This window comes from Salvelinus namaycush, chromosome 9 (genome assembly GCF_016432855.1).
Source record: "Salvelinus namaycush isolate Seneca chromosome 9, SaNama_1.0, whole genome shotgun sequence".
Classification (NCBI taxonomy): domain Eukaryota; kingdom Metazoa; phylum Chordata; class Actinopteri; order Salmoniformes; family Salmonidae; genus Salvelinus; species Salvelinus namaycush.
Genome location: NC_052315.1, coordinates 10384809 through 10409817, shown reverse-complemented (window position 1 = coordinate 10409817; position 25009 = coordinate 10384809). Strand labels below are relative to the sequence as shown.

General features: G+C 42.5%; 2 protein-coding genes across 2 annotated transcripts; both read right to left on the bottom strand.

The window, feature by feature from the left end:
* Nucleotides 1-12393: 12393 nt before the first annotated feature.
* LOC120053359 (transmembrane protein 275-like) lies at nucleotides 12394-13416 on the bottom strand. Its single transcript, XM_039000484.1, has one exon. The coding sequence runs from the start codon at nucleotides 13176-13178 to the stop codon at nucleotides 12504-12506; it is 675 nt and encodes a 224-aa protein (XP_038856412.1). The 5' UTR covers nucleotides 13179-13416; the 3' UTR covers nucleotides 12394-12503.
* Nucleotides 13417-15649: 2233 nt separating this feature from the next.
* mknk1 (MAPK interacting serine/threonine kinase 1) lies at nucleotides 15650-24951 on the bottom strand. Its single transcript, XM_039000831.1, has 14 exons — nucleotides 24820-24951; nucleotides 24047-24109; nucleotides 23354-23462; nucleotides 22728-22874; nucleotides 22493-22590; nucleotides 21522-21601; nucleotides 21352-21425; nucleotides 20891-20995; nucleotides 20755-20810; nucleotides 20531-20626; nucleotides 20144-20338; nucleotides 19692-19856; nucleotides 18996-19039; nucleotides 15650-18691 (listed from the first exon to the last, which is right to left on the bottom strand). The coding sequence occupies exons 1-14, from the start codon at nucleotides 24868-24870 to the stop codon at nucleotides 18454-18456; spliced, it is 1521 nt and encodes a 506-aa protein (XP_038856759.1). The 5' UTR covers nucleotides 24871-24951; the 3' UTR covers nucleotides 15650-18453.
* Between the last annotated feature and the right edge of the window lie 58 nt (nucleotides 24952-25009).

The following is a 25009-nucleotide window of genomic DNA, read 5'->3' as shown; positions in this document are numbered from 1 at the left end:
AAAAGACATATTCACCTTGCTATTGTGCTATCTTCCAGAATCATCTCGCACATTGGTACATTTCCCCTGGGAAATGTGTGTTTTAGCATGTCAAGTGGGCAGATTAGAGCGGTCCAGGGCCAATGGAGGGCACGTCCTCTTTCTCTCTGAACAAAAAGTTGGAGAAATTGGGGGCCAAGGACAGCATTAATATTCCTATCCAGGGTTGCAGAATACCAATCAGGATTCTGTGAAATTTTTTGCAACCGATTTCTTATTTGACTTCAATGACTTCAATGACAACAATCTCTCAATAAATTATAATCCTTTGATCTACAGTACCAGTCAAAAGTTTGGACACCTACTCATTCAAGGGTTTTTCTTAATTGTTGCTGTTTTCTACATTGTAGAATAATTGTGAAGACATCAAAACTATGAAATAACAAATATGAAATCATGTAGTAACCAAAAAAGTGTTAAACAAATCAAAATATATTTTATATTTGAGATTCTTCAGAGTAGCCACCCTTTGCCTTGATGACAGCTTTGCACACTCTTGGCATTCGCCATTTGATTAACTGTTCAGCCTTCTTATGGCTTGGGGGTAGAAGCTGTAAAGGAGCATTTTGGTCCCAGACTCGGTGCTCCGGTACCGCTTGCCGTCTTTCACAATTTTTAGGGCCTTCCTCTGACACCACCTGGTATAGAGGTCCTGGATGGCAGGTCTTAACTGAAAGGAAAAACCAAAAACTAGCAGACACTAGGCCCTCCATGGAATGAGTTTGACACCCCTGCTTTAGTGCAAGCTTTCCACTCACACTTTCTGTCTTCTGTCTTGGACTATGAATGGTTAGACCTCCCTCTAGTGACTAAATTGTACGCTACATACAAACTAACTGTTGGTGTCTTCCCCCCCACTCATATCCACTAGATGAGGTTTGATAAACTTCGTCTGACTTTCAATAAAAACTCTTGCCTGAGTTGTAATAATGCTGTACGATGTGTTTCAACCAGCTCATTTGAGCGGAGTTGAGTGTTTGGTGCTCCATGTCCTTTCCTGGTGCTCCATGTCCTTTCCTGGTGCTCCATGTCCTTTCCTGGCGCTCCTTGTCCTTTCCTGGCGCTCCATGTCCTTTCCTGGCGCTCCATGTCCTTTCCTGGTGCGCCATGTCCTTTCCTACTGCTCCATGTCCTTTCCTGGTGCTCCATGTCCTTTCCTGGTGCTCCATGTCCTTTCCTGGTGGTCCATGTCCTTTCCTGGCGCTCCATGTCCTTTCCTGGCGCTCCATGTCCTTTCCTGGTGCTCCATGTCCTTTCCTGGTGCTCCATGTCCTTTCCTGGTGCTCCATGTCCTTTCCTACTGCTCCATGTCCTTTCCTGGTGCTCCATGTCCTTTCCTGGTGCTCCATGTCCTTTCCTGGTGCTCCATGTCTTTTCCTACCGCTCCATGTCTTTTCCTACCGCTCCATGTCCTTTCCTGGTGCTCCATGTCCTTTCCTGGTGCTCCATGTCCTTTCCTACTGCTCCATGTCCTTTCCTGGTGCTCCATGTCCTTTCCTACCGATCCATGTCCTTTCCTGGTGCTCCATGTCCTTTCCTGGTGCTCCATGTCCTTTCCTGGTGCTCCATGTCCTTTCCTGGTGCTCCATGTCCTTTCCTACTGCTCCATGTCCTTTCCTGGTGCTCCATGTCCTTTCCTACCGCTCCATGTCCTTTCCTGGTGCTCCATGTCCTTTCCTGGCGCTCCTTGTCCTTTCCTGGCGCTCCATGTCCTTTCCTGGCGCTCCATGTCCTTTCCTGGTGCGCCATGTCCTTTCCTACTGCTCCATGTCCTTTCCTGGTGCTCCATGTCCTTTCCTGGTGCTCCATGTCCTTTCCTGGTGGTCCATGTCCTTTCCTGGCGCTCCATGTCCTTTCCTGGCGCTCCATGTCCTTTCCTGGTGCTCCATGTCCTTTCCTGGTGCTCCATGTCCTTTCCTGGTGCTCCATGTCCTTTCCTACTGCTCCATGTCCTTTCCTGGTGCTCCATGTCCTTTCCTGGTGCTCCATGTCCTTTCCTGGTGCTCCATGTCTTTTCCTACCGCTCCATGTCTTTTCCTACTGCTCCATGTCCTTTCCTGGTGCTCCATGTCCTTTCCTGGTGCTCCATGTCCTTTCCTACTGCTCCATGTCCTTTCCTGGTGCTCCATGTCCTTTCCTACCGATCCATGTCCTTTCCTGGTGCTCCATGTCCTTTCCTGGTGCTCCATGTCCTTTCCTGGTGCTCCATGTCCTTTCCTGGTGCTCCATGTCCTTTCCTACTGCTCCATGTCCTTTCCTGGTGCTCCATGTCCTTTCCTACCGCTCCATGTCCTTTCCTGGTGCTCCATGTCCTTTCCTGGTGCTCCATGTCCTTTCCTGGTGCTCCATGTCTTACTAGTGCCTTTGAACTTTTAGAAACAGGAGTTTGGCCAGTCTGGGGCTTCAGGCTCATGCGATGGTGCCTGAAGAGCCGGCCAGCAGCGGAGAATATCCTCTCCACACTAGTAGAGCCACTGGGGATGCTTAACACCATGTTGGCCTCTCTTGCCAGGCTGGGTAGAGATGCAGAGTTGTTTAAAAAATATATCTATAGGTAGGCCTAACGTTTTTAGGCAAAAGTTCACAATCAAAACGGAAAGCTCCTTGAACGTGGGAATATGCCAGGCCTATTGGGCCATTGTGTAGATAATAGAACGAAAACGAACGAAACGTTTATGAGATCCTATTTTTTGTTTATAACTACTTTGCTACAATGACACACTTAGTTATCTCCCCACCTCGTTCCTTTATTTTAGCATGTGCACATATTAAGTACACCATCATGCTTTTGGGAAATGTGTCTTTTCAGATTCCACAATGATTCTTCAGTTATGGACACTAGCCTACATCACCGCACATTCTCTCTTGCTCTTGGTTCTCTCTTTGTAAGTCACCTTGATTTAGCACATGTGTCTTTTATCAGTTGGTTAAAATATTTAGCAAATTCCATGACAGGAGCTAAAGCAAGGTTTATAGCAGAACACAAGTACACTACAAGGTAAGCCCTGGGCTCGTGAAGTGAGCACTACTGGAGCGAAACTGGAGCAGGTGAGGAAGCCGAAGCTCCAGACTTTGGGAATCTGGCTCTATGTTCCAGTCAAATTGGGCACTCAGCTCCTTGCTCCGCTCCAGCTCCACTCCGCTCACGTGCTCTGGTTTCAACCAAGCATAATGCTCTTTTTTTCTGATGACAAGAATGAGAATGATCAGAATGACACATTTCCAATAGCCCACTTTACTTACCTCCGAGTTTTACTTAAGTCAGAGTAATGAATGCATTCTTTATTCAAAGCGTCACATTTGCATGACAAGTGTTGCATAATACATTTGTAATGGTCCTTAGCACAGGGCTAATGAGTGATGCAATGTCTTTCTGAATTATCTAGCCAATAGTCTTGTGCTCTGCCCCTGACAACCAAGTGATTAGGCCTTTAGTCTCAATGTCAACATTATTTAATCCACAAATCACTGGCCCACAATGAGAGGAGAGACAGGGAGATGGCATCCAAATCACATTCGATTTTTTCTTGGAGCCAGTGATTATTGGAGCCAGTGATTGCGATATGAACAATGTCTAATGAATATTCCCATGAAGGTATAGAATCAATCTAAGGCCACTATGACCGTGCCTGTGTCCCAAATGGGTGTTATTTAGGATGCACTTGTGGCTCATCATAACACATCTAATCATCTCTGAATGCATCCTAGCCAAATTAGATCACAGGAAACATAAATCATCCTAACTTCTTCTGTGCTGTTCCTCCTCCATCTAGAGACTGCCTACAAAGCCAGTCGCCAGATCTATACTGTGTTATTGTGATACCAGATGGCCATTTTGTGTCATCTTCCTCTGTGGACAGTCTTGTCTGCTGTGATCTCTGCTTGTTGTAATGTGTAGTTGTGTGGCTAGCTGTGTTTGTGGATGGTGGATGAGTAAACAATCTCGTCTTGCCACCAGCTGTTGCGTAAAATGTCAAGTGGTAGTGTTGGGCATCATGCTGGGGAAAGAGCTGAAGGAGCTGTTTGCATTGGCTGTCCAGGCTTGCTCCTCTCTGATTAGACAGAACTGTCCACACATTCTGCCTGGTCTAGACTATACTGGCCTGTCTGAAACGTGTACTGTCTGGTGTCAGCTACATGTTAACCTCATCCCCAGGCAACGGGGAGGAAGCCTGGTGTCAGCTACATGTTAACCTCGTCCCCAGGCAATGGGGAGGAAGCCTGGTGTCAGCTACATGTTAACCTCGTCCCCAGGCAACGGGGAGGAAGCCTGGTGTCAGCTACATGTTAACCTCATCCCCAGGCAACGGGGAGGAAGCCTGGTGTCAGCTACATGTTAACCTCATCCCCAGGCAATGGGGAGGAAGCCTGGCGTCAGCTACATGTTAACCTCATCCCCAGGCAACGGGGAAGAAGCCTGGCGTCAGCTACATGTTAACCTCATCCCCAGGCAACGGGGAGGAAGCCTGGCGTCAGCTACATGTTAACCTCATCCCCAGGCAACGGGGAGGAAGCCTGGCGTCAGCTACATGTTACCCTCATCCCCAGGCAACGGGGAGGAAGCCTGGTGTCAGCTACATGTTAACCTCGTCCCCAGGCAACGGGGAGGAAGCCTGGTGTCAGCTACATGTTAACCTCGTCCCCAGGCAACGGGGAGGAAGTCTGGTGTCAGCTACATGTTAACCTCGTCCCCAGGCAACGGGGAGGAAGCCTGGTATCAGCTACATGTTAACCTCATCCCCAGGCAACGGGGAGGAAGTCTGGTGTCAGCTACATGTTAACCTCGTCCCCAGGCAACGGGGAGGAAGTCTGGTGTCAGCTACATGTTAACCTCATCCCCAGGCAACGGGGAGGAAGCCTGGTGTCAGCTACGTGTTAAAGGTCCTGAACAGTTATTCTGAAATTACTTTTTCTCTCATTGCTAACTACCAGGAAGTTTGAAAAGACAGGGTGAGTGGGCAGGGAGCATATATTCATGAGCTCGCCTTGACTGACAGTTCTTTGAAACGCCTGTGTCAAGCAACTTGAATGTAGTGAGCAGCAGTGGAGGCTCCTCAGAGGAGGAAGGGGAGGACAATCCTACTCAGTGAATTTCATAAAAAATAAATAGTGAAACAATTAAAAAGGTATCCTTTTTAGATACAACTATACTAAATATATTCACATAACTGAGTCACCAAATAACTGATTAAAACATACTGTTTTGCAATGAAGCCTCAACAGCATTCTCTGGGGTGGCATCAGGGTGTAGCCGGAAGACAGCTATTTTCCATCCTCCCTGGGTACAATGACTTCAATACAAAACCTAGGAAGCTCATGGTTCCCCCCCCCCCCCTCCATAGACTTACACAGTAATTATGACAGCTTCCAGAGGACTGACATGTTGTCCACCCAATCAAAGGATCAGAGAATTAATCTAGTGCTGAAAGCATAACCTACAGCTAGCTAGCACTACACTGCAGTGCATTGCAGTGCAATAAATGTGGCGAGTAGTTGACTCAAAGAGAAAGACAATAGTTGAACAGTTTTTTACAAATTAATTTCTTCAAAAATGAAGGAGAAGCAGCAGAGAGTGAAGGGAAAAGGTGTGAGGAGGAGAGCATGTAGATGTAAGAAGGAATTATACAACGAGCAAAGTGATGATGCTGTTTGTATGTGGCTGCTATGAAAGTGAGCTTTTGTGTGCGGATGATCAGGAGTATATTCATTCCGCCGATTCTGTTGAAAAAACATTTCACAAACGGAACGAAACGCGGATAAACCTACCTGAATTTGTTCAATAGAAACTCTTGTTTGCAACTGTTTGGACTAATGACTACACCCCAGATCAGCTAGATGCAGGCAAGAGAGTGCAAGGCGGTATTGAATGTGTTACTGTCTGTCACCTTGATTACTCCTAGTTGTCTTTTGATCTGTGCACCTATGTTATAAACTTTAATTCGTAGGCTAGGTTGTAGGAACCTCGTGATGGGCATAGGAACATTTTGAGTATCATGTAGTAGCCTAAACCTATCGATGTTACATTGAGCTGGTTGAATGGAATATGAATGACAGTCATCCAATATGCGGTAATCGAAATAAGGCCATGCTCATTAAAAAAAATTGGCTTACCTAATCTTAAACCACACCGACCACCACTTGTGAGCAGTGTTTCAGTAAAATCATCTCAAGCTAATTTGGTGAAACACAAAGCAACTCAAACAACATTAAAATTGCATTAATGATATACATTTTTTTTATACATCTCCCATTTGGCATGTCTCTTATGATACGGTTCACAGCAGCACTGGCGGATGTATTGACTTGACAACTGTGTCAGAGTTTGGACCCGCCCCCCTAGCTAGGCTGAAGACCTAGCTAGCCAGTAACTTTCTAACACCAGACACAGATGAAAGGGGAAACATATAAGTATCTTTGCCATAGGTGAATAGAGTACATTTTTTATTATATTTGCTGACACCCTACAGTCAAATGTTGGCACCAGTAGAGTAGCTATCTACAGTTGACATCAGAAGTTTACATACACTTAGGTTGGAGTCATTAAAACTAATTTTTCAACAAATCCACAAATTTCTTGTTAACAAACTATAGTTTTGGCAAGTCAGTTAGGACATCTACTTTGTGCATGACACAAGTCATTTTTCCAACAATTGTTTACAGACAGATTATTTCACTTATAATTCACCGTATCACAATTCCAGTGGGTCAGAAGTTTTTAGTTTTTAGCTTTTTAACTAGCTCATGTTTTTTTTTAAACATGAAGTCTTTTGTCAATCCAGATGCTCAGATATTTGTAGGCGGGAACCCAATCAATGGGAGAACCATGCAGTGAATAAATATGTAGTACATCTGGAACATTCTGGAGAGAACTAGAGAACAACATGTATTTAGTCTTGCTCACATTAAAACCAACCAGGGCGTTCTGTAAGGTAACAAGGTATTAAAATGAGAGTTAAGGGGATGAAGTTTGATCATAAAGTTACTTGTCCCCTCCCCCATGTCAAACACTTGGATTCATTATTAAGGGGACAGCCTTGTCCCGTTAATAGGGGGACAACCTTGTCCTCTTAATAACCAATCTAAGTGTTTGACATGGGGGAGGGGACCAGTAACTTTATTTTCAAACTTTATCAATGTAGAAGCAACAGTCATTTTTCACATCTTTGTCATAATAATACTTTCATCTGGTTTCCTTCAAATGTCATCCAATTTCATGATAAACATGCTTTTGACTGTTCATGACCTTTGGCCTCGTCCCCAGGCTACGGGGAGGAAGTCTGGTGTAAGCTACATGTTAACCTTGTTCCCAGGCTACGGGGAGGAAGTCTGGTGGAAGCTACATGTTAACCTCGTTCCCAGGCTACGGGGAGGAAGTCTGGTGCACGAGGCTAGCTACTTTAGACTCCCAGAATGTTTGTCCTCCAGTATATCTGACCTGTACACCTTTCCACATATCTGAGCCAGTTTTTTAGGGTGCAAACATTATTTTCTTTATGTACGTACATTTTTCAGAAGAACACATCAAATGGTTCTTAATTTTAATTTTTGCAAATATACATATCACTTTCACAAACATTGCACAAACATTACAGAACATTACTTTCAATAGTCAATAGTTGTCACGCCCTGATCTTAGAGATCCTTATTTATTCTCTGTTTGGTTAGGTCAGGGTGTGACTCGGGTGGGAGATTCTATGTTTTCTATTTCTTTGTTGTTTTTGCCATGTGTGGTTCCCAATCAGAGGCAGCTGTCTATCGTTGTCTCTGATTGGGGATCATATATAAGTTGTGATTTTCCGTTTGGGTTTTGTGGGGAGTTATTTTCTCTTTAGCTGTTTTGTTGCCTGACAGAACTGTTCGCTTTCGTTTTCTACTTTGTTATTTTGTTGCGTTGTTCAGTTTTATTAAAAATCATGAACGCCTACCACACTGCACCTTGGTCTCCTTCTTCAACCCACAAGAGTCGACACAATAGTCCTCTTTTACAACATCTTTTCTTCATCCTAGCATAGAAAGAATAAAATACAAAGGACATATATATGTTTACGTTGTACTATACATTAATATTAAAATGCAGCACTTGTAGTCGGTACAAAGAGCCAAAGAAAATGACAGCAGTCACATATTGCATCCCAAATGGCACCCTATTCCCTACATAGTACACTACTTTTGACCAGAGCCCTGGTCAAAAGTAGTGCACTACATAGGGAATCGGGTGCAATTTGGAAACAGCCACCATTTCCGTGTGAAAGACTGCTAGTCAATGAGTCATCAGCTTTCATGACTTAGGGAACCTTACTTTGCTGAAGATACTAAGTTGTCCCTTTGTCGTGGAAAATTGCGAGATTATGTTTTAGTGCTTGTAAGATTATATTATAATCTTTGTATTGCATTAGAATGGTTGTTTTATTAGACAGAATAGAATCTGTCGACTATTGTGTGTGTGTGTTCCACTGAGGATGGGCCTCTATGAGATAGCACTGACAGAGGAGATTTACGATGTCTTTGGCCAATAAAGCCTAAAGAGCATTCCAGATGGATGAGGTAATGTTTTGGTACTATGAAGTACCAGGAACGAGATTAGAACCTCGTTTTAGAGACCAAACTGACCGATAATTTATAGCTAATGCTATCTGGCTATGGGATACTCCTTTCTAAAGTAAAAGGCCCTTTGTGAAGAGTTCCTGAGATCTGTGGTTCGTCATGTGAGTTGAGAGGGGTGTATCTTGGCTATAAAAGATCTTGGTATTCTTTTGTAGGCACTCTCAGAATTCATTATAGACACTGAATTGATCTGAGAGTCAAAGGGAGATTTTGAAGCTCATATTATTAAAGATGAAATTTAAGTATAACTCTGACTGGTGTGTGGTTTATAACTCTACTCATTTGGGAATACAGGAAATTGCCACGACACCTTTTACAGTATACAGTGTCCAAGGTAACAGGACAAAACAATAAGCTAAGGAAAAATAGAAGAATATCTCAAAATAACATCCTTTTTATAGGGTCTATCACGGCAGCACCGTGATGTTTTTTTAATCTTATAGCCATAGTTTACCTAAATTATAAAATCAAATATTGGCTTCCTTACCAAAGCACGTATTTCTGTCTTCCCCTGTCCATATACTGCTTACAGGGTAACACCCAAACCAGACCAGCCACGTTGCGTCAACGAGTGTTGCAAAATAAATGTACACGTTATTAAAATATTTCATCCAGACTGGTCACACGCATCAACGAACGTCTGCATAGCCAAGCACTAAAATATAACTTGGTTCTATTTGAGACGCTTGACACGATGCAAGTCCCACCTCTCCGATCTACTCATTCGTTTTCAGGAGCATACAAACCCAAATGGGTATTTGAAAGATGAACGAAGAGAGATTAATCATAGATAACTAACTAAAAACTAACTACGTTTCGCCTTGTATCTGTGGATCAACACTAGAAGCGCTGAGAGCATATTTTTAGGTCATATGAATTTAGCATTTTAATAACTCTGCCATTTTCAGTCATGTCTCCCCGTCCTTGACATTTCCTAAATACGTTTATTCAGGTTTCAAGTTTTAATGTCAAGTACAGTGAAATGTCTTTCTCGCCAAGCTCCAAACCCAACAATGCAGTAATCAATATCAACGTAGCACTGAAAATAACATCAATAAAAAATAAGAACAACACAAGAAAGTAAGATGCTATATACAGGGTCAGTTCTAATACCATATTTACGTGCAGGGATACTGGAGTGATAGAGGTAGATACTGTATGTATAGGGGTAAGGTGACTATGCATCAGAATATATGATAAACAGAGTAGTAGCAGCGTACATTTTGATTGTATGTGAGTGTGTATTTGTGTGTGTGTGTGTTATGTGTGTAGAGTCAGTATAAATGTGTGTGCATGTTATGTGTGTGTTGGAGTGTCAGTGTGTGTGCATATGTAGAATCCTGTGAGTGTGCATAGACAGTAAAAACAAAAAATTGAAGGGTCAACTCAGATAGTCCGTGTAGCCATTCTGTTAGCTATTCAGCAGTCTTATGGCTTGGGGATAGAAGCTGTTCAAGAGCTTGTTGGTGTCAGACTTGATACACCGATACCGCTTGCCGTGCGGAAGCAGAGAGAACAGTCTATGACTTGGGTGGTTAGAAACTTTAACGATTTTCAGGGCCTTCTTTTCACACCGCCTGATATAGAGGTCCTGCATGACAGGGAGCTTGGCCCCAGTGATATACTGGGCTGTCCTCACCACCCTCTGTAGCATTGCTGTTGCCATACCAAGCATTGATGCAGCCAGTCAAGATGCTCTCAATGGTGCAGCTGCAGAATTTTTAAGACTGTACGCGTGTGAATGGACCATTTTAAATCCTTAGTGATTTGGACACAGAGGAACTTGAAGCTCTCGACGCGCTCCTTTGCAGACCCCCCCCCCCCCCCCCCCCATTTTCTGTAGTCCACAATCAGCTCCTTGGTCTTACTTTTGATTAGGGAAGCAGCGAACCTTCACTGTAAGGACAACGTTTGTGATGCATTTCCTTATGAAGTTTCCTTATGAAGCTGGTGACAGAGGTGGTTAACTTGTTGATGTTTTCGGCGGAGTCTCGGAACATATTTCAATCAGTGCTAGCAAAGCAGTCCTATAGCATAACCTCGGATTCTGATGATCATTTCTCTACGGAGCGAGTCACAGGTACTTCCTATTTTAGCTTCTTCTTGTAAACAGGAAGCAGGAGTACAGAGTCATGATATGATTAGTGGTCTAGGACTTCTACAAAGATTCAGTAAAAAAAAAAAAAAAAAGGACCATATGCATTTCAAGTAAAATAACAACCCAATGTTCATCTCCTAGGACAAATTAGCTAGCAATAGCAAGCTAGCTAAATGTCCATGAATGTTTAACGTGTGTTTCGACATACCCCCAAATGTATATCGTTGGATCACAATTGGTTTTGGTATTTTAACCAGCGTGTCATGATTTCGTTTGTTGTGGACTGACAAAATCCACACATAACATCTTTCCTTTATCCTAGCATATAAGAATAAAATAGAAAGGACAGATATGTTTACGCTGTACTATACATTAATATTACAATGCAACACTTGTAGTCGGTACAAAGAGCCAAAGAAAGTGACAGCAGTCACAGGCTACAGCAGTCACATGTAAGGAAAGTACATGTAATTTTGTTATTTGTTGTTAACTGTTTTTCATGCTTTAAAGAGGCAGTGAAGTTAAATAATATTTCCACATTATGAGGTCGAAATAACACTATGAATATTTTTTTGTGTGTGTGTGTGTAAGCGCTGTTTGAAAGTGCCTGGAATTTCAGGCTGTTCAGGTGGGATGGAACTTTTGGCCCACGTCATGAAGTCACAACGGGATCTGAGTTATTTTCAGTAAATAAACACAGTTATTAGACACATAGTGATGATTTATAGTGATGCATGTGGACTTGAACTGTACTTCATATGAGCTGTATCCTCACTAAAGGCGGCTGTAAATGAAGCCCGCATCTCTCCCCCAGTCCCCAGATCTGAGTAAACCATCTGAGTCATCCAACAAGATTAACAGTATTCTAACATTGATGACTGAGCTCAGCCCGACAGCCAGACAGGGAGACCAATCTACACCAGATCAGAGGCTTAGTTCTCCTCTTCTTCATCTTCTCTCAAATTGTTTGCATTTCAAATATCACCCTCTTTCCTTTATAGTGCACTCCTTTTAACCAAAACCCTATGGGCCCTTGTCAAAAGTAGTGCACTATGGAGGGAATAGGGTGCCATTTGAGATGCAACCTTTAACTTACAATACATTGAGACTGACTGACAGAGCTTGCTCTCATAATATCTGAGATAATCTAGTCAACACCTCGTTCACGTATTAATTAATCTCGTCCTCCATCCGGCTCCCTATATGCGGTAGCAATATTGCCTGTGGATGAGGTTACATTTGAATACCTGCTGTAACAGTGATTTAAAACAGGCAAAGTAGCACTTATTGATTTGTTTTGTATTTCAAACATTCATTACATCACCTTTTACGTTCATCACCTTTATGATGGCCTAGTTAATTCCTGCCAATGAGCCTGAAAATTTCCAGGTTGACCGGAGACTCCAGTGGCTACAGAGAAGTATAAAGTACCAGTTTATAGTACCAGAGGGGTATATAGTACCAGTTTATAGTACCAGAGGGATATATAGTACCAGTTTGTAGTACCAGAGGGATATATAGTACCGGTTTGTAGTACCAGAGGGATATATAGTACCAGTTTATAGTACCAGAGGGGTATTTAACCTTTATTTAACTAGGCAAGTCAATATATATATATATAATGACACACAGGTCATTGTCACACAGGATATATAGTACCAGTTTATGTAATAGCCAGTAGACAGCCATGCTATGTTGGGCAAGGCTTGTATAGTGCCGTCATCTGGATGCTCCCCTTATCTTTAATATCAGCAGTCAATGCCTAGTCCTCAGAGGTCAAGAGCTGGTCCTCAGAGGTCAAGAGCTGGTCCTCAGAGGTCAAGAGCTGGTCTTCAGAGGTCAAGAGCTGGTCCTCAGAGGTCAAGAGCTGGTCCTCAGAGGTCAAGAGCTGGTCTTCAGAGGTCAAGAGCTGGTCCTCAGAGGTCAAGACCTGGTCATCAGGTCTCACATCTATATCATAGGCCTCTGAGCTGGCGAGATCACAGGCCCCTACTGCAGGGGTATCCCCATGGGCGGAGTTACTAGACTTGTGGGAGGAGCTCTGAGAGTTGGTGGGACTGAGCTGCACAGCAGTGGTGTCCTGCAGCGTGTGCTCGCTCGTCTCCATCTCAAATGTGACGCCGGCCCCTATCCGCGTCCGACCCCAGCTCTTGTCCCCCTTGGCCTTCCCGGCATTGTGGGTTGGTGGCCGCCGCCCACACACACAGCACGCCCCAAAAAAGGACAGGGCCACCAGTAGGAGGAGGGGCCCGATGACGATGGGTGGGTTGCTGGTGGGGATGAAGGACTTGAAAGCGAAGGCCCCCACCAGGGTGATGTTGATGCCCGCCAGCATAATGCACAGGCCACAGGCGCAGCACAGGGCCGGGGAGGGGAGACTCTGGGGCCGTTTCCCGAATACCTTTTTGGGCCCCGAGCTCTTATCGGGAAGGACCATCTCTCCAGGCTTTATGTTGTATACTGCCTAATTCAGATATTTTGGGGATTGCATATTACTTAATTATTTTATGGCATCAGCTAAAATACAATTTAATAGTCTTGATTAATGACAACATAATCCAGCCCAAATGCAGGACAGGTCTGAGTATTCTCTGCCCTACAAGAGAAGAGAGAGTCAGATGATGAGGAGTCAGATGATGTGTTCCTGTCATAGAATAAGTTTTGTACAAAATAAATCTTTGTCACACAGGTCTAAAGGCAACTGACATTGAGGGAGAAAAGCTGATGCATTATGCATACATGACGAGTAATAAATGCTACAAAGACTAGATAAATCAACGGTATTATTATCTTCAGCTCTGCAACATATTGATGCCCAGTTTTTTCACAGAGAATAAGAAATTCTGAGTTTCTTGTCTTTTGTTCATATATATATTCCTAAGTACACAATGAACAACTACACTGGCTTCTGATAAGCAAGCAGCCGATCATTTACATTCTGAAGAGGTATTGGTCTTATATTACATGGTTAAAAGTGTATTAGACTACATAAATATACGTCTTAGACTGACACATAGCCAATAAACTGGAGCATTTTGACACATTAGGTTACCCTGATTAAAACAATAAAAATATAATTACCATTACAGAAGTTATTTTATTTAAATTGTCGTTTAAAGACCAACGTATATTCTAAAATCACTGACTGGCATTGGACAATTCATTCATTCAGAACAGAAAATATTTAATATTCTTTTGGTGGTGAAAACAAATACGTCACTGACAGCAATTGCTTTTACTTACATTTGATGAGTCCCATAGTTCAGGTAATCTTGTTTGAAATACAACACTATTCCCGTCGTTTGCCTCTCATTTCAATCGAGTCGTGGACTTTCCATGACACTCTCTCTCTCGTGAGTTCCCCCACCCGAGCAGGTGGAATACGATAGAGGAAAAGAGAAGAGCGCTCATGAGTTTCGTGTATGGTTAACCACTAGGGGCGCCATATGGGTGTCATTCACTGATGAACACACACAAGTACAGCGAGACTAATGGTTGAACAAACCAACACAGAGAAGTATATTTAAACAAATTAAATAAAAAAAGGTATTCGAGATATCTGTAGAAATTGATTATGAAAGCAAGTTATATTTTTTGCAGGAATTGAAAGAGCCCAATATGTATTATGGGGATAGTTATTGTTCATTTTGATTATCAATTAAGCAAATGCTTTGGATATAATCAAACTCTGATAGAATCCCTGTGAAATATTGCTTGCTTACAAAACAATCCAGACATATAGCCCAGATAAACTGTACCACTCTTTGTTCTGAACCCACAATGCAACAAAGCATGATTCTGAACTACCCACCCCATACACAGTGGTATAAAGTACTTCAGTAAAAATACTTTAAAGTACTAGTAGGTTTTTGGGATATCTGTACTTTACTATTTCTATTTTTGAGAACTTTTACTTCACTACATTCCTAAAGAAAATAATGTACTTTTTACTTCATACATTTTCCCTGACATCCAAAAGTACTCATTACACGTTGAATGCTTAGTGGGACACGAAAATGGTCCGATTCACACACTTATCAAGAGAACGTGGTCATCCTTGCTACCTCTGATCTGGCAGATTCACTAAACACAAATGCATCGCTTGTAAATGATGTCTGAGTGTTGGAGTGTACCCCTGGCTTACTGTAAATGTTTAAAAGAAGAAAATGGTTCCGTCTGCTTTGCTTAAAATAAGGAATTTGACATTTACTTTTGATACTTAAGTATATTTTAGCGATTAGATTTACTTTTGATACTTCAGTATATTTAGAACCAAATACTACTTTTTTACTCAAGTAGTATTTTACTGGGTGACTTTCACTTGAGTAACTTTCTATTAAGGTATCTATACTTTTACTCAAGTATGACAATTGGGTACTTTTTCCACCACTGCCCATACAGTGCAACAAAGCATGATTCTGAACTATCCACCCAACATTCAGTTCAACAAAGCATGATTCATGATGTCTTCCTCTCCAGCTTCCTCTCCTCTCCATGCCCCCTCGAGGATGGCATAACATTTTACTAAACACTCTTATCCAAAGCTACTCCCTGTGGGAGTTGAACCCACAACCCTGGCGTTGCAAGCGCCATGCTCTACCAACTGAGCTACACGGGACCATAACAGTGTCTGTCCGTACATCTTCACGGTTACCTTCTTCCTTTAGGCGCTCTAGACCAACCCCCATACTCCTCTCTTCACTGTGTGGTCAGGTGAATCACAATCATCCATGTCCCCGTTTCATTCACACTCTACAATAGGCAACTGGTGAGTGATGGGCCTGAAATAAACCCATTCAATCAGTCTCTGTTTATGTACTCGCACTGAACCTAGAAGAACAGTCAATCTGCCTAACTTGTTACATGATGTCAGAGTTCTGCCTAGAAGTCAGAGAAAGAAGAATTTCATAAGAAAGAAATGGGTTTTATTGGGAAAACAGCATACCACAGGGGCTATTGATGTGCAACATCGTAAGAACATTTGCCATAAGACCTCATACACATGGGTTATAAGGTATTTAGCTGCATAGCTTATGCCAATTAATGTATCTTATCCCATCTGATTTGAGTTTAGTGCACATGTCCCAAATGGCACCCTATTCCCTATGTAGTGCCCTACTTTTGACCAGGGCCTATAGGGTGCCATTTGAGACACAGGTGGCCACATGCATCAGGCCCTAATGAGAGTGAGAGGGCTTTACCATAGCCACTGGGAGATCCCTAATGTGTTGCACCCTCTCTGACGGAGAGTCCGTGCCCACTTAGGAAGGCCACTTAGTTGCTATAGTGATGGAGTATCCATGGCAAACGGGGGAGATCCAGGCATTGGGTACAAGCCGTTTTACATGGGGGGGGTGTAATACATGAAGTTAAAGGGTGAGGGGAATAAGTGCCAGACTTCCATCAGTGTCCCCACATTAATAAAATGACAAGCTCTTACAGAGGTGAAACAGTCAAACTGGTAGAGGTAAATCAAATCATTTCAGTAACCAAAGAGCATTTCAGTAAGCAAAGAGCATTTCAGTAACTAGGTGGATTTTAACAAATATGTTACACAGGCTGAAATGGCCGTCTGACCAATTTATTCTTAAAAATCTGAATGTGACATGCTAGCATTCACAGTCATCACAAGTTATTTCTATCAGTCTCTATGGTTTCTTTGGCATACTTATTCAGATCCATTAGCTGACAAACCAACCAACAATACACAAATAAAATCATTACCTAAAAAACTGATATAAAACTATAACTCCCTTTCCGCCGGAGAAAGGAATCTTTATCATGGCATCCCCTCTGGAAAATAGAATATATAAAAAATAAAGTTATGGATGTTTAAAAAAACAACACAATATTAAAAAACAAAAAGACATTTCCAGATTTGTAAATCACTTAAACGGATTCTAACAATATTCAGTGAAGTGTGAATAGCCAAAACAGTAATTCATTCACGTAAAAAGAAAGCTTCAGGTTATTAGTGGTATGAGTGAAAATAAGTTAAACACATTTGAAGCAAGCAATGGCAGAATGGTCCTGTAATCATTTGGAAAAAATGTGCAAAGACATCATACAAATTCTAGCTTGGCCCCAGATCTGTTTGTGCCATCATGTCAACTCTTTGTAATGTCATGTTTTGCATGACATTGAGTGACAACATAACACAAACAAACTGGCAACCAGGCTAGTGCAATTCTGGTTTCTGAGGTAATCCTTATAGTTTATCAATACTTCAAATATGTTTGAAATAAAAATACAGATGAAAAGCAATCATTTCAAAATACATATGACGAGTGAGCTATTTCAAAGTATAGAAGTGTTCCAGGTAGCTGATGTTTCGATAAGGAGATAAGAAATGGAATTTCAGGGTCATTAAAATAATAAAATGCTTCACATCTTCAAAATGCTTTTCAAATTAATGATGCACTCTCAAACCATTCAGTAACCCACCTTCCACAGGCACAATGTCTTAAAAGTTCTAGGCCAAACACTAGGTCAACATACTGTAAATATCGACCCATCTGTCAATAATAGGGCCCCAGAATGCTTACTAGGATAATCAAGGACAGAGTCCATTCCCTGAATACCAGGCCATAGTCACTGTGTCTGCTTGCCTTGCCATTATTGGGTTGCAGAATTCGGGGGTTGCAGAATTCTCAAAACATTCCAAAAATTCCCAGTTAGGTCAGAAATCCTGCATTAAAGATTTGAGGTTGGATGCTTCTTCCCTGCTGGTTCCAGAAATCCTACAACTGGGATTTCTGGGAAAACCAGGACATTTTGGGAAAGTTTTGAAACCCTCCTCACAGCCTATGTATGACCAGCCCTAAAAACAGCATTACTAAGTGTCTGAAAAGTAATGCTCTACTTTTGCAGCATTCAGTAACTCTATAAATAATGCCAAAACCTTTTCACAGCTTGACCAACACAACGTAAATTAAAATGGTTTTTAAAATTAAAAGTATTTTTACAATAAGACAGGCTAGCTACATGTACTGTATGTGTATTAAATGCCCCATGCGGACATCATCAAGAATCCATTCCTAATGGAAATAACCGTGCAATTAAGTATAGCTAGCATAAAGCAACCATCACTAGCAGTCTTAACCATAGAAAAATAATCACTAGAACAGGCTTAGACCGATTCTAGTGACTATATTTCTGTCGTCTTAACATGAGATTGCGGTCTGTATAGACTGAGGTTATTATCAAATGCAGGAAACTACCTCAACCCAAACTAATCACTGAAACCAGACTCAGCAACTGACACAAAGCTGGGACTAAGTGTGTGTTAGCTTAGTAGAGGATAAAAGTGCTTCCCTTTGTGCTCCTGTCTCTCTGTTTCTAGATGATAAGAAAACCACTGGCCATGATGAGAGCTTGAACAATGAGGCTACCAACCTGTGAAGCTACACAGGAGTCTGCTGCCAATGGCAGTTATCGTCCATCTCAGATGGTGTGACATGGTAAACACCACATAGAGAGGAGGAGCAGGGGGGACGAGAGACTAGCACCAGGATGGAGGGAACAGAGGGGAAGGGAAGGCACACAGAGCCTGGCAGCAGTTCTGAGGCTGACATTGTTAAAATCAGAGAATCTGTCCCTGTAGAGATCTTAGAAGCACACGACTATATTAGAAGGATAAACCAGGTGCGAGGGAACTCCGAGCCTGCAGTAGCACCAAAACGAGGTCTTCCTGGGGTTAAACCATGAGCTGGTCAGGTGACAAGAGTGTCGAGGTTGTCGTCATCAGCAGGCAAGAAGTCCCGGGTGGTGCGCTGAGCGTTGGACTGCGCCCGTCTGCGAGCCAGCCGGGAGTTGGAGGGGGGCGAGAGCCTCATGGAGGTCACAATGGTGGTGACCACTTCCTCCTGCTCCTCGTCATGCTGCGACAGCTGGCGGTTGAAGGCGATGGCGTCGGCGGCAAACTGGGTCAGGTCTTTGGTGCTGCTGTTCCTGTAGAGAACGAGCAGACGATCAGTCAGAGATTGATCAAATTATAGATCACACGTTTAGCTCTAGGAGACATACACTCAATTTGTCAGGCACACTCCTAAATCTAATTTTGTTCGATGTTTTCAGGCCTCAAAAATGTCAAGTTCAGTCCATTATGCTACTTTGGAGGTCTGGAAAACAAACTTTGATTTTGAAGTGTAACGTCTCTTCAACGACTGACTTTATTAGCCACCTGTCTGTCATAACAGAAGAAATTAGCTGTAATGTACTGCACATTCTGTGAAATGAGCACTGAGTGGATTACCTTTGGAGGAAGTGTGGGGTTGGGAGACCTCTCTCTGGTGCATTCTAGGGGAAAATAAATAACACATTTAAATAAGATAACAGGAAAACAGAATCCATTTATTTTAATTGTACCCTTTCCTTCACAGATATAGTTTGGAGGAAATATAGAGGTGAAAACAAGCCCACTGGTTTCTTGGATGTCTCTTTCACACATTCAGCCTTCTTAGACCAGTGTAGAATAGACAAGAAAGCCACTTCAGAATATTAACATCCACCGGAACAACATAAAGTACAGACCTGGGTTCATGTACTGTTTAGGGTATTTCAATTGATTTCAAAAGTAATTTGGATATTTTTTTATTTGAAACACAATTAGTATTGGAATGTATTTGGAAACACTTGTTTAGCAACGACATATGTCTTTTTATTTTTTTAATACTCAAATACACAGTATTTATACAAATAATTAAATTCCCATGCATTTGAACCAGGTCTGTTCGGTATTTGAAATTATGTATTTTCAAATACTTATTTCAAAATACTAGGCTATTTCCAATAGAAGTAGGTGATTCGAGCCACATTATTAGAAAATACTCAGATACACAGAAAATAAGTATTCAATAACAAATAATAGACATGTATTTGAACCCAGGTGTGGTATGTTATGACCATACACCCACACAGTGGACAGAAGGGTTAGGAAATTGACACTCACCCCCTGCACCCAGGAGTGCTGCAGGACCTGGGCAGCACTGAGGCGGAGGGTGGCATCCCGCACCAGCAGCCTGGAGATGAGGTCCTTGGCCTGGGCAGAGATGTGGGCCCAGTCCCTCTCTGGGAACTCATACTGGCCATCCTGGATGTTCTCAAACAGATTCTTCTGCAGGGGTGGGACACAACATATTAAAAAGGAAAATCATGAATAGTGCAATATTTTGGGCATTCACTTATGACATGAATCAGAAAGTTTCTAAATTACTATAAGTGCTTATGAATTATAATGGTTATAACACCAATAAATGCATGGCAGATTTTTTAAATATTTTTTTTTACAAACGGTCTCGAAGGTCCAGAGTTTGTGTTCCTTCAAGACGGATTTAAAAAAAAGTGCTGTAGATGTCTAAGGTGAACTGGGGGTTTGAGGAAGACTGGTGATGGCTTGTGTACCTGGCAGGTGCGGCAGGTCTCTCCACGGTCCCAGCCACAGTCAGTCCCACAATGACCAGTGAAGGGGGGGCTGCCACTGAGCAGAATATAGAGGATGACCCCCAGGCTCCAGAGGTCACAACGCTTGTCGTAGAACGATGCCTCGTCTGTGAACACCTCCACCACCTCTGGAGCCATGTACTCTGCCGAGCCACACTGAGTCGGGGAAACCAAACACCGTGAGGACATATGTCAAATCAAATTTGATTTATAAGTGCATTTAAAATCGCAACACTCTTTACAGTAAAAGTAAAAAATGTGCACTCAGGGACAATTAAGACATTGTCAGACGAACAGACAGACACACAAATATCAGGGTTAGTGGTAGGTTCAGGTTGTGGTATTTACCGGTGTGGTGAGCTCTGGAGTGGTGATCGGAATACAGGCACTGCTCAGCTTCACTCCACTGCCCAAGTCAAAGTCACAGATTTTCACCAGAGACACCTGCAGAGGGAGAGAAAAATAGCAGGCATTCACTAGCTATATCCACAATAACTGTTTGGCAAACATGACATTTTCTACAGAAAACATATGTTGTTGTTCCGTAGCACATTAGGGGAAACAAAGGTTACCTGGTCAGTAGACTCACACAGGATGTTCTCTGGCTTTAGGTCCCGGTGGGCTATACCTGTAGAACAGAGAATGTTCATGAGGAAACAATCACACTGTAATTCTATACAGGCACAGCCCCATGTGCAGGGGTCCTACCTTTGTTGTGGAGGAAGTGGAGAGCTTTGGAGATGTCCCTGACCACACGGCTGGCCTCCAACTCATCAAAGTGCTTACGGTTCTGGATGTGAGTCAGAATGGAGCCTGTATGGGTAAAGAGGAGAGCTTTCAGGAGCAGAGAGAGGAGAGCTTTCAGGAGCAGAGAGAGGAGAGCTTTCAGGAGCAGAGAGAGGAGAGCTTTCAGGAGCAGAGAGAGGAGAGCTTTCAAGAGAGAGCTTTCAGAGAAACACCTAATAGTTTCATGTAACCTGGGTCATGTTCATTAGGCCACAAAGCACCACCATGTTTTGCAACAGAAAACAACATTGTTTTTATTGGACAAGTTCAGTTACAGCAGTATCTCCCCAGTTTACTTTTTTCTTCCATTTTGTGCATAATGAACATTACCCAGCGTCACCCTCACAAAAGTGGGATAATATGATAAAAACAAGAAGACATACCTCCACGCAACTTCTCAAACACCAAGTAGAAGCAGGAGTCATCTTCAAAAAACTGTATTAGTTCCAGAATGTTCCTGAAAATGTTAATAGGAACACAGTGGGTGATTTTTTGTTGTTGTAGTTATCATTTAACGTTCAGAACTTTAACTTTGTAAAGTGAGAGCACACACTTGTTGCCCTGGCACTGGTAAAGGGTCTCCACTTCACGGAAGACTCGGCTGCGACTGTGCCCCGCGTTCTTCTCAATGATCTGAGACAAAACAAAATGGACACGGGTATCAGTGAGTGAAGAAAGCTTAGTCACAGAACCATGAGCCTGATGTATACATTTGAAGCACCCAGTTGGCATTTCCACTCACAACAAAATATGTTGATGAGAGGAAGCCCACTGGCCGGCAGTGGGAAAAGATGGAATCAGATGGATTTTGGCCGACGTTCTGCACATTTTCTCATCATTGAAACATTTGATCTCAATACAGTTTTCTGTTCCCAAAACTAGAATCTGTTTGGAACAGAGTGGACTAAGTTTTGTAGACTTTACCCTTTGCCAAAGTTTCTAAAAATTACGTTGTCTAGGAGTCCAAGGGCAAATTGAGCTATTGCACAAGCGCACTTCACAGGCGTTCCCTAACGGAAATATGCAACTACATGCTAGAACGCACCAATAGGATCTCATTAGCTTGTGCTCTGCCTACCTCCTTGCTAGTTCTGCCCACTATGATTAACTTGCTCCAAGTGGAAATGGCAGGCTGTGGGTCTATCTTGGATTAGTTATAAAAAATCTTTGGCTTAGTGGGTGGTATACGTGCACATCCAACAACAAAAAAAAATGTCCCAGGTGCTGGATCAGAGAGGACAATGTAGAACAAAAAGCTAATCTGCACACTGGTATAACGCTTAACTGTTTAATAGGACAACGTTTGGACCACAAACTGGGTAAAGAAAACACTGTTTGGGTTCAAAACAGCATCAGTTAGTGACTAATTATACTTTAACCACCCTGGAATGACAATAAAAGCTTTGCGTGTGATGTATGACATTCATCACAAGTCCCATATGTCCTCTACGCACCCTGGTCAAAAGTAGTGCCCTAAATAGGGAACCGTTTCATATGGATTAACTATGTGCCAATCTGACTCACCTTCACAGCATATTCATTCCCATTCTGAAGACTGATGCATCCTTGGACCTTTGCATATGCACCCTGACCCAGCAGTTCATCTGTCAGTTTGTACAGGTCTGGAGAAAAGAGAAGCGCACACAAGCCTGTCTCTGGTATCTATGGTGTGGGTGCATTTATTAAAACCCTAGATTTTGAATGACATGAGTGATTGGATATTTGACATGATTGTCTGATTTATGTGCAACATGATTACCGCTGAAGTTTCCTGTAAAGCTGTCTGTTGCTCTTGACCTCCTTTTCTTCTTCTTTGGTTTGGCTGAGTTTGGAATGCTTACTGGCTGGGTGGCTTCCATTGGGTTGGCTGAGTCTGGGACGCTTACTGGCTGGCTAGCTTCCACCTCTGTATAAACAAGTCGACTGTTAATTCACGTCAACCACAGTTACGTTGTAAAATATTGCTTGAATCGCAAAGTGTTTCCAACGTGCATATTGACTAACATCTATTGACTATGTGCCAATCAACAAAAACACATGTTTTCTTAAATTGTGAATGATTGTTTAAAACTGTGATACATTGATAGATCCTTGAATGGATTAACTATGTGCCAATGTGACAGCAAAGAAATGATTGCTTAAAGCGTAGTGTGTGCAATGTGTATACTGACTAACATGTAGGACTTCTATTTGCCAATGTGATAGCAAAGCAGACAGTGAGAAGCTGGTTGTGGAGCTGGGTCAGTATCCACAAAGCATCGGAGTAGAAGTGCTGATCTGAGATCGGTCCATATAATCTAAAAGGCAAAACTGATCCTAGATCAGCACTGCTACTCTGAGATGCTTTGTTGATATGGCCCTGGTCAGAGGCCTGGGGTGCAGTACCTGGAGGGCCCTTTGAGAGGCGCTGTCTCTCCTCTGTGGCAGTGGGGGGCACCACATTCTGCTGTACCCCACAGCTGTCCCCTACCGGGCCAAAGGCCAGAGAGTTACTCTGTAACAGAGAGAGAGAGAGAGTGGGAGGGAAAGTGAGAGCAGAGCCAGAGAGATCAGGTGGTGGAGAGGGACAGAAAGAACAAGAAGAAGCACAGTGTGTCACTTTTGTTCTTAAAGTACCAGTGCAGTCCTAAACTACATTCAAATCTACTGATATAAAAATGTAAATATGGCATATTCTAGATAAAATAGCAATACAGTATAATTAGAACCAAGCTCCTGGTTTAAAACATGGTTATCTTCCCCTGTGGCAGCCTGCAAATAGGGTACACTGATATGCAAGCACAAACGGGGAAAGCTTACAAAAACCTTATCTCCCCCTGGATATTCCCAAACACACTTTCACATCCAGTGATAGCATAGGCATATTTGTATTACTCATTGAAAATGATGCAACATATCCAGTTTAACCTCAAGATAAGCATAATTACTGGCAGTCTGTTACTACTAGAAGCTACTCTTATCTGAGCAACAGGAAAGGTTAAGGGAAGTAACAAGTGTGACAAAACCAGAAGCTATGACAAGTTTGTAAAATAGCTAACGTTAGTTAGCTAGCTATTTCTGACAGCAATATTGAGTTACCTGGAGAGAGTGCTGGAAGGCTTGCAACTCTGCCACCCTGCTCTGCCTCACCATATCTGCCAACTGAAAAATAATGAAACATTTCAGAGAGCTAGCACGTTTTCGAGTAGCGAGCTAGTAAAGTAAGATAATGTTGGCAGGGGCAGAAACAGGGAGAGTATTCAAAGTTACACTAAGGAATTCCATCAGTGATGATGTAAGATGTTTTCACTTGAACAAACATTCCAGAACTGGTTTGACCTTTCCTTACACACATATACAGAGCTGTTTTTGTAATGTTGGTGTTATTCTGCTAACTGTAGGCTATGTCAAACCTATCTGGATAATTGGGTGAGTTATTGAGTCATTCTAGAAAGCTCAGCTCCAAATATAACGGTGAAAGCAGCCACGACTTGGTCGTGCCAGACTGGAGGCGGCAAAAATACAGCTAGTTAGCTAACGTTAGTTCAATCAAACAGTCAGCAAAAGTAGGCTATGCAATCACACACATTAGCTAGCTAACTATAGTAAAGATACTCGTAAGGTTATAAGAGGTCGACCTTATTAGTTGTCTAGCTAGCTAGCAAACCATATATCAGCTCAGAGTCATAACGATGTTCTGAAAATAATTGTATCAGATGAGTTTGTTATGAAAAGCCAAAGCAAATACATTTGCGCTAGCTAGCTACAGTACATAGTTAACTATTTTAAGTTGGCTAGTTACTATGTCACCTAATCCGTCTTGCTAATGACGTTTTGAATTACTGATGATATAAAAAAAAATTCTATCTCACCTGGAGTCTGTGTCCAAATAGGCCGAAATCCTCCTCCAGAGCCTCAGTCATCCTCTGGATTTTGCGGTGGGTCAGGGTGGACAACAGAGTGAAATCCAGTTAGTGACGTAAGGCGGTAAACGCAGAGCTCCCGCCTCTTGCATGTCCTGTAGTTTATTCATTGGACGAAAAAAATAAGCCACTAGGACGT

Coding starts and splice junctions, on each gene's coding strand:
- LOC120053359 (XM_039000484.1), bottom strand. CDS start 13,178: ATGGTCCTTCCCGATAAGAGCTCGGGGCCCAAAAAGGTATTCGGGAAA.
- mknk1 (XM_039000831.1), bottom strand. CDS start 24,870: ATGACTGAGGCTCTGGAGGAGGATTTCGGCCTATTTGGACACAGACTC. Junction 22,591..22,727: donor CTTTACAGGAAACTTCAGCG/GTAATCATGTTG, acceptor TCTTTTCTCCAG/ACCTGTACAAACTGACAGAT. Junction 19,857..20,143: donor AGACCTGCCGCACCTGCCAG/GTACACAAGCCA, acceptor CCACCCCTGCAG/AAGAATCTGTTTGAGAACAT.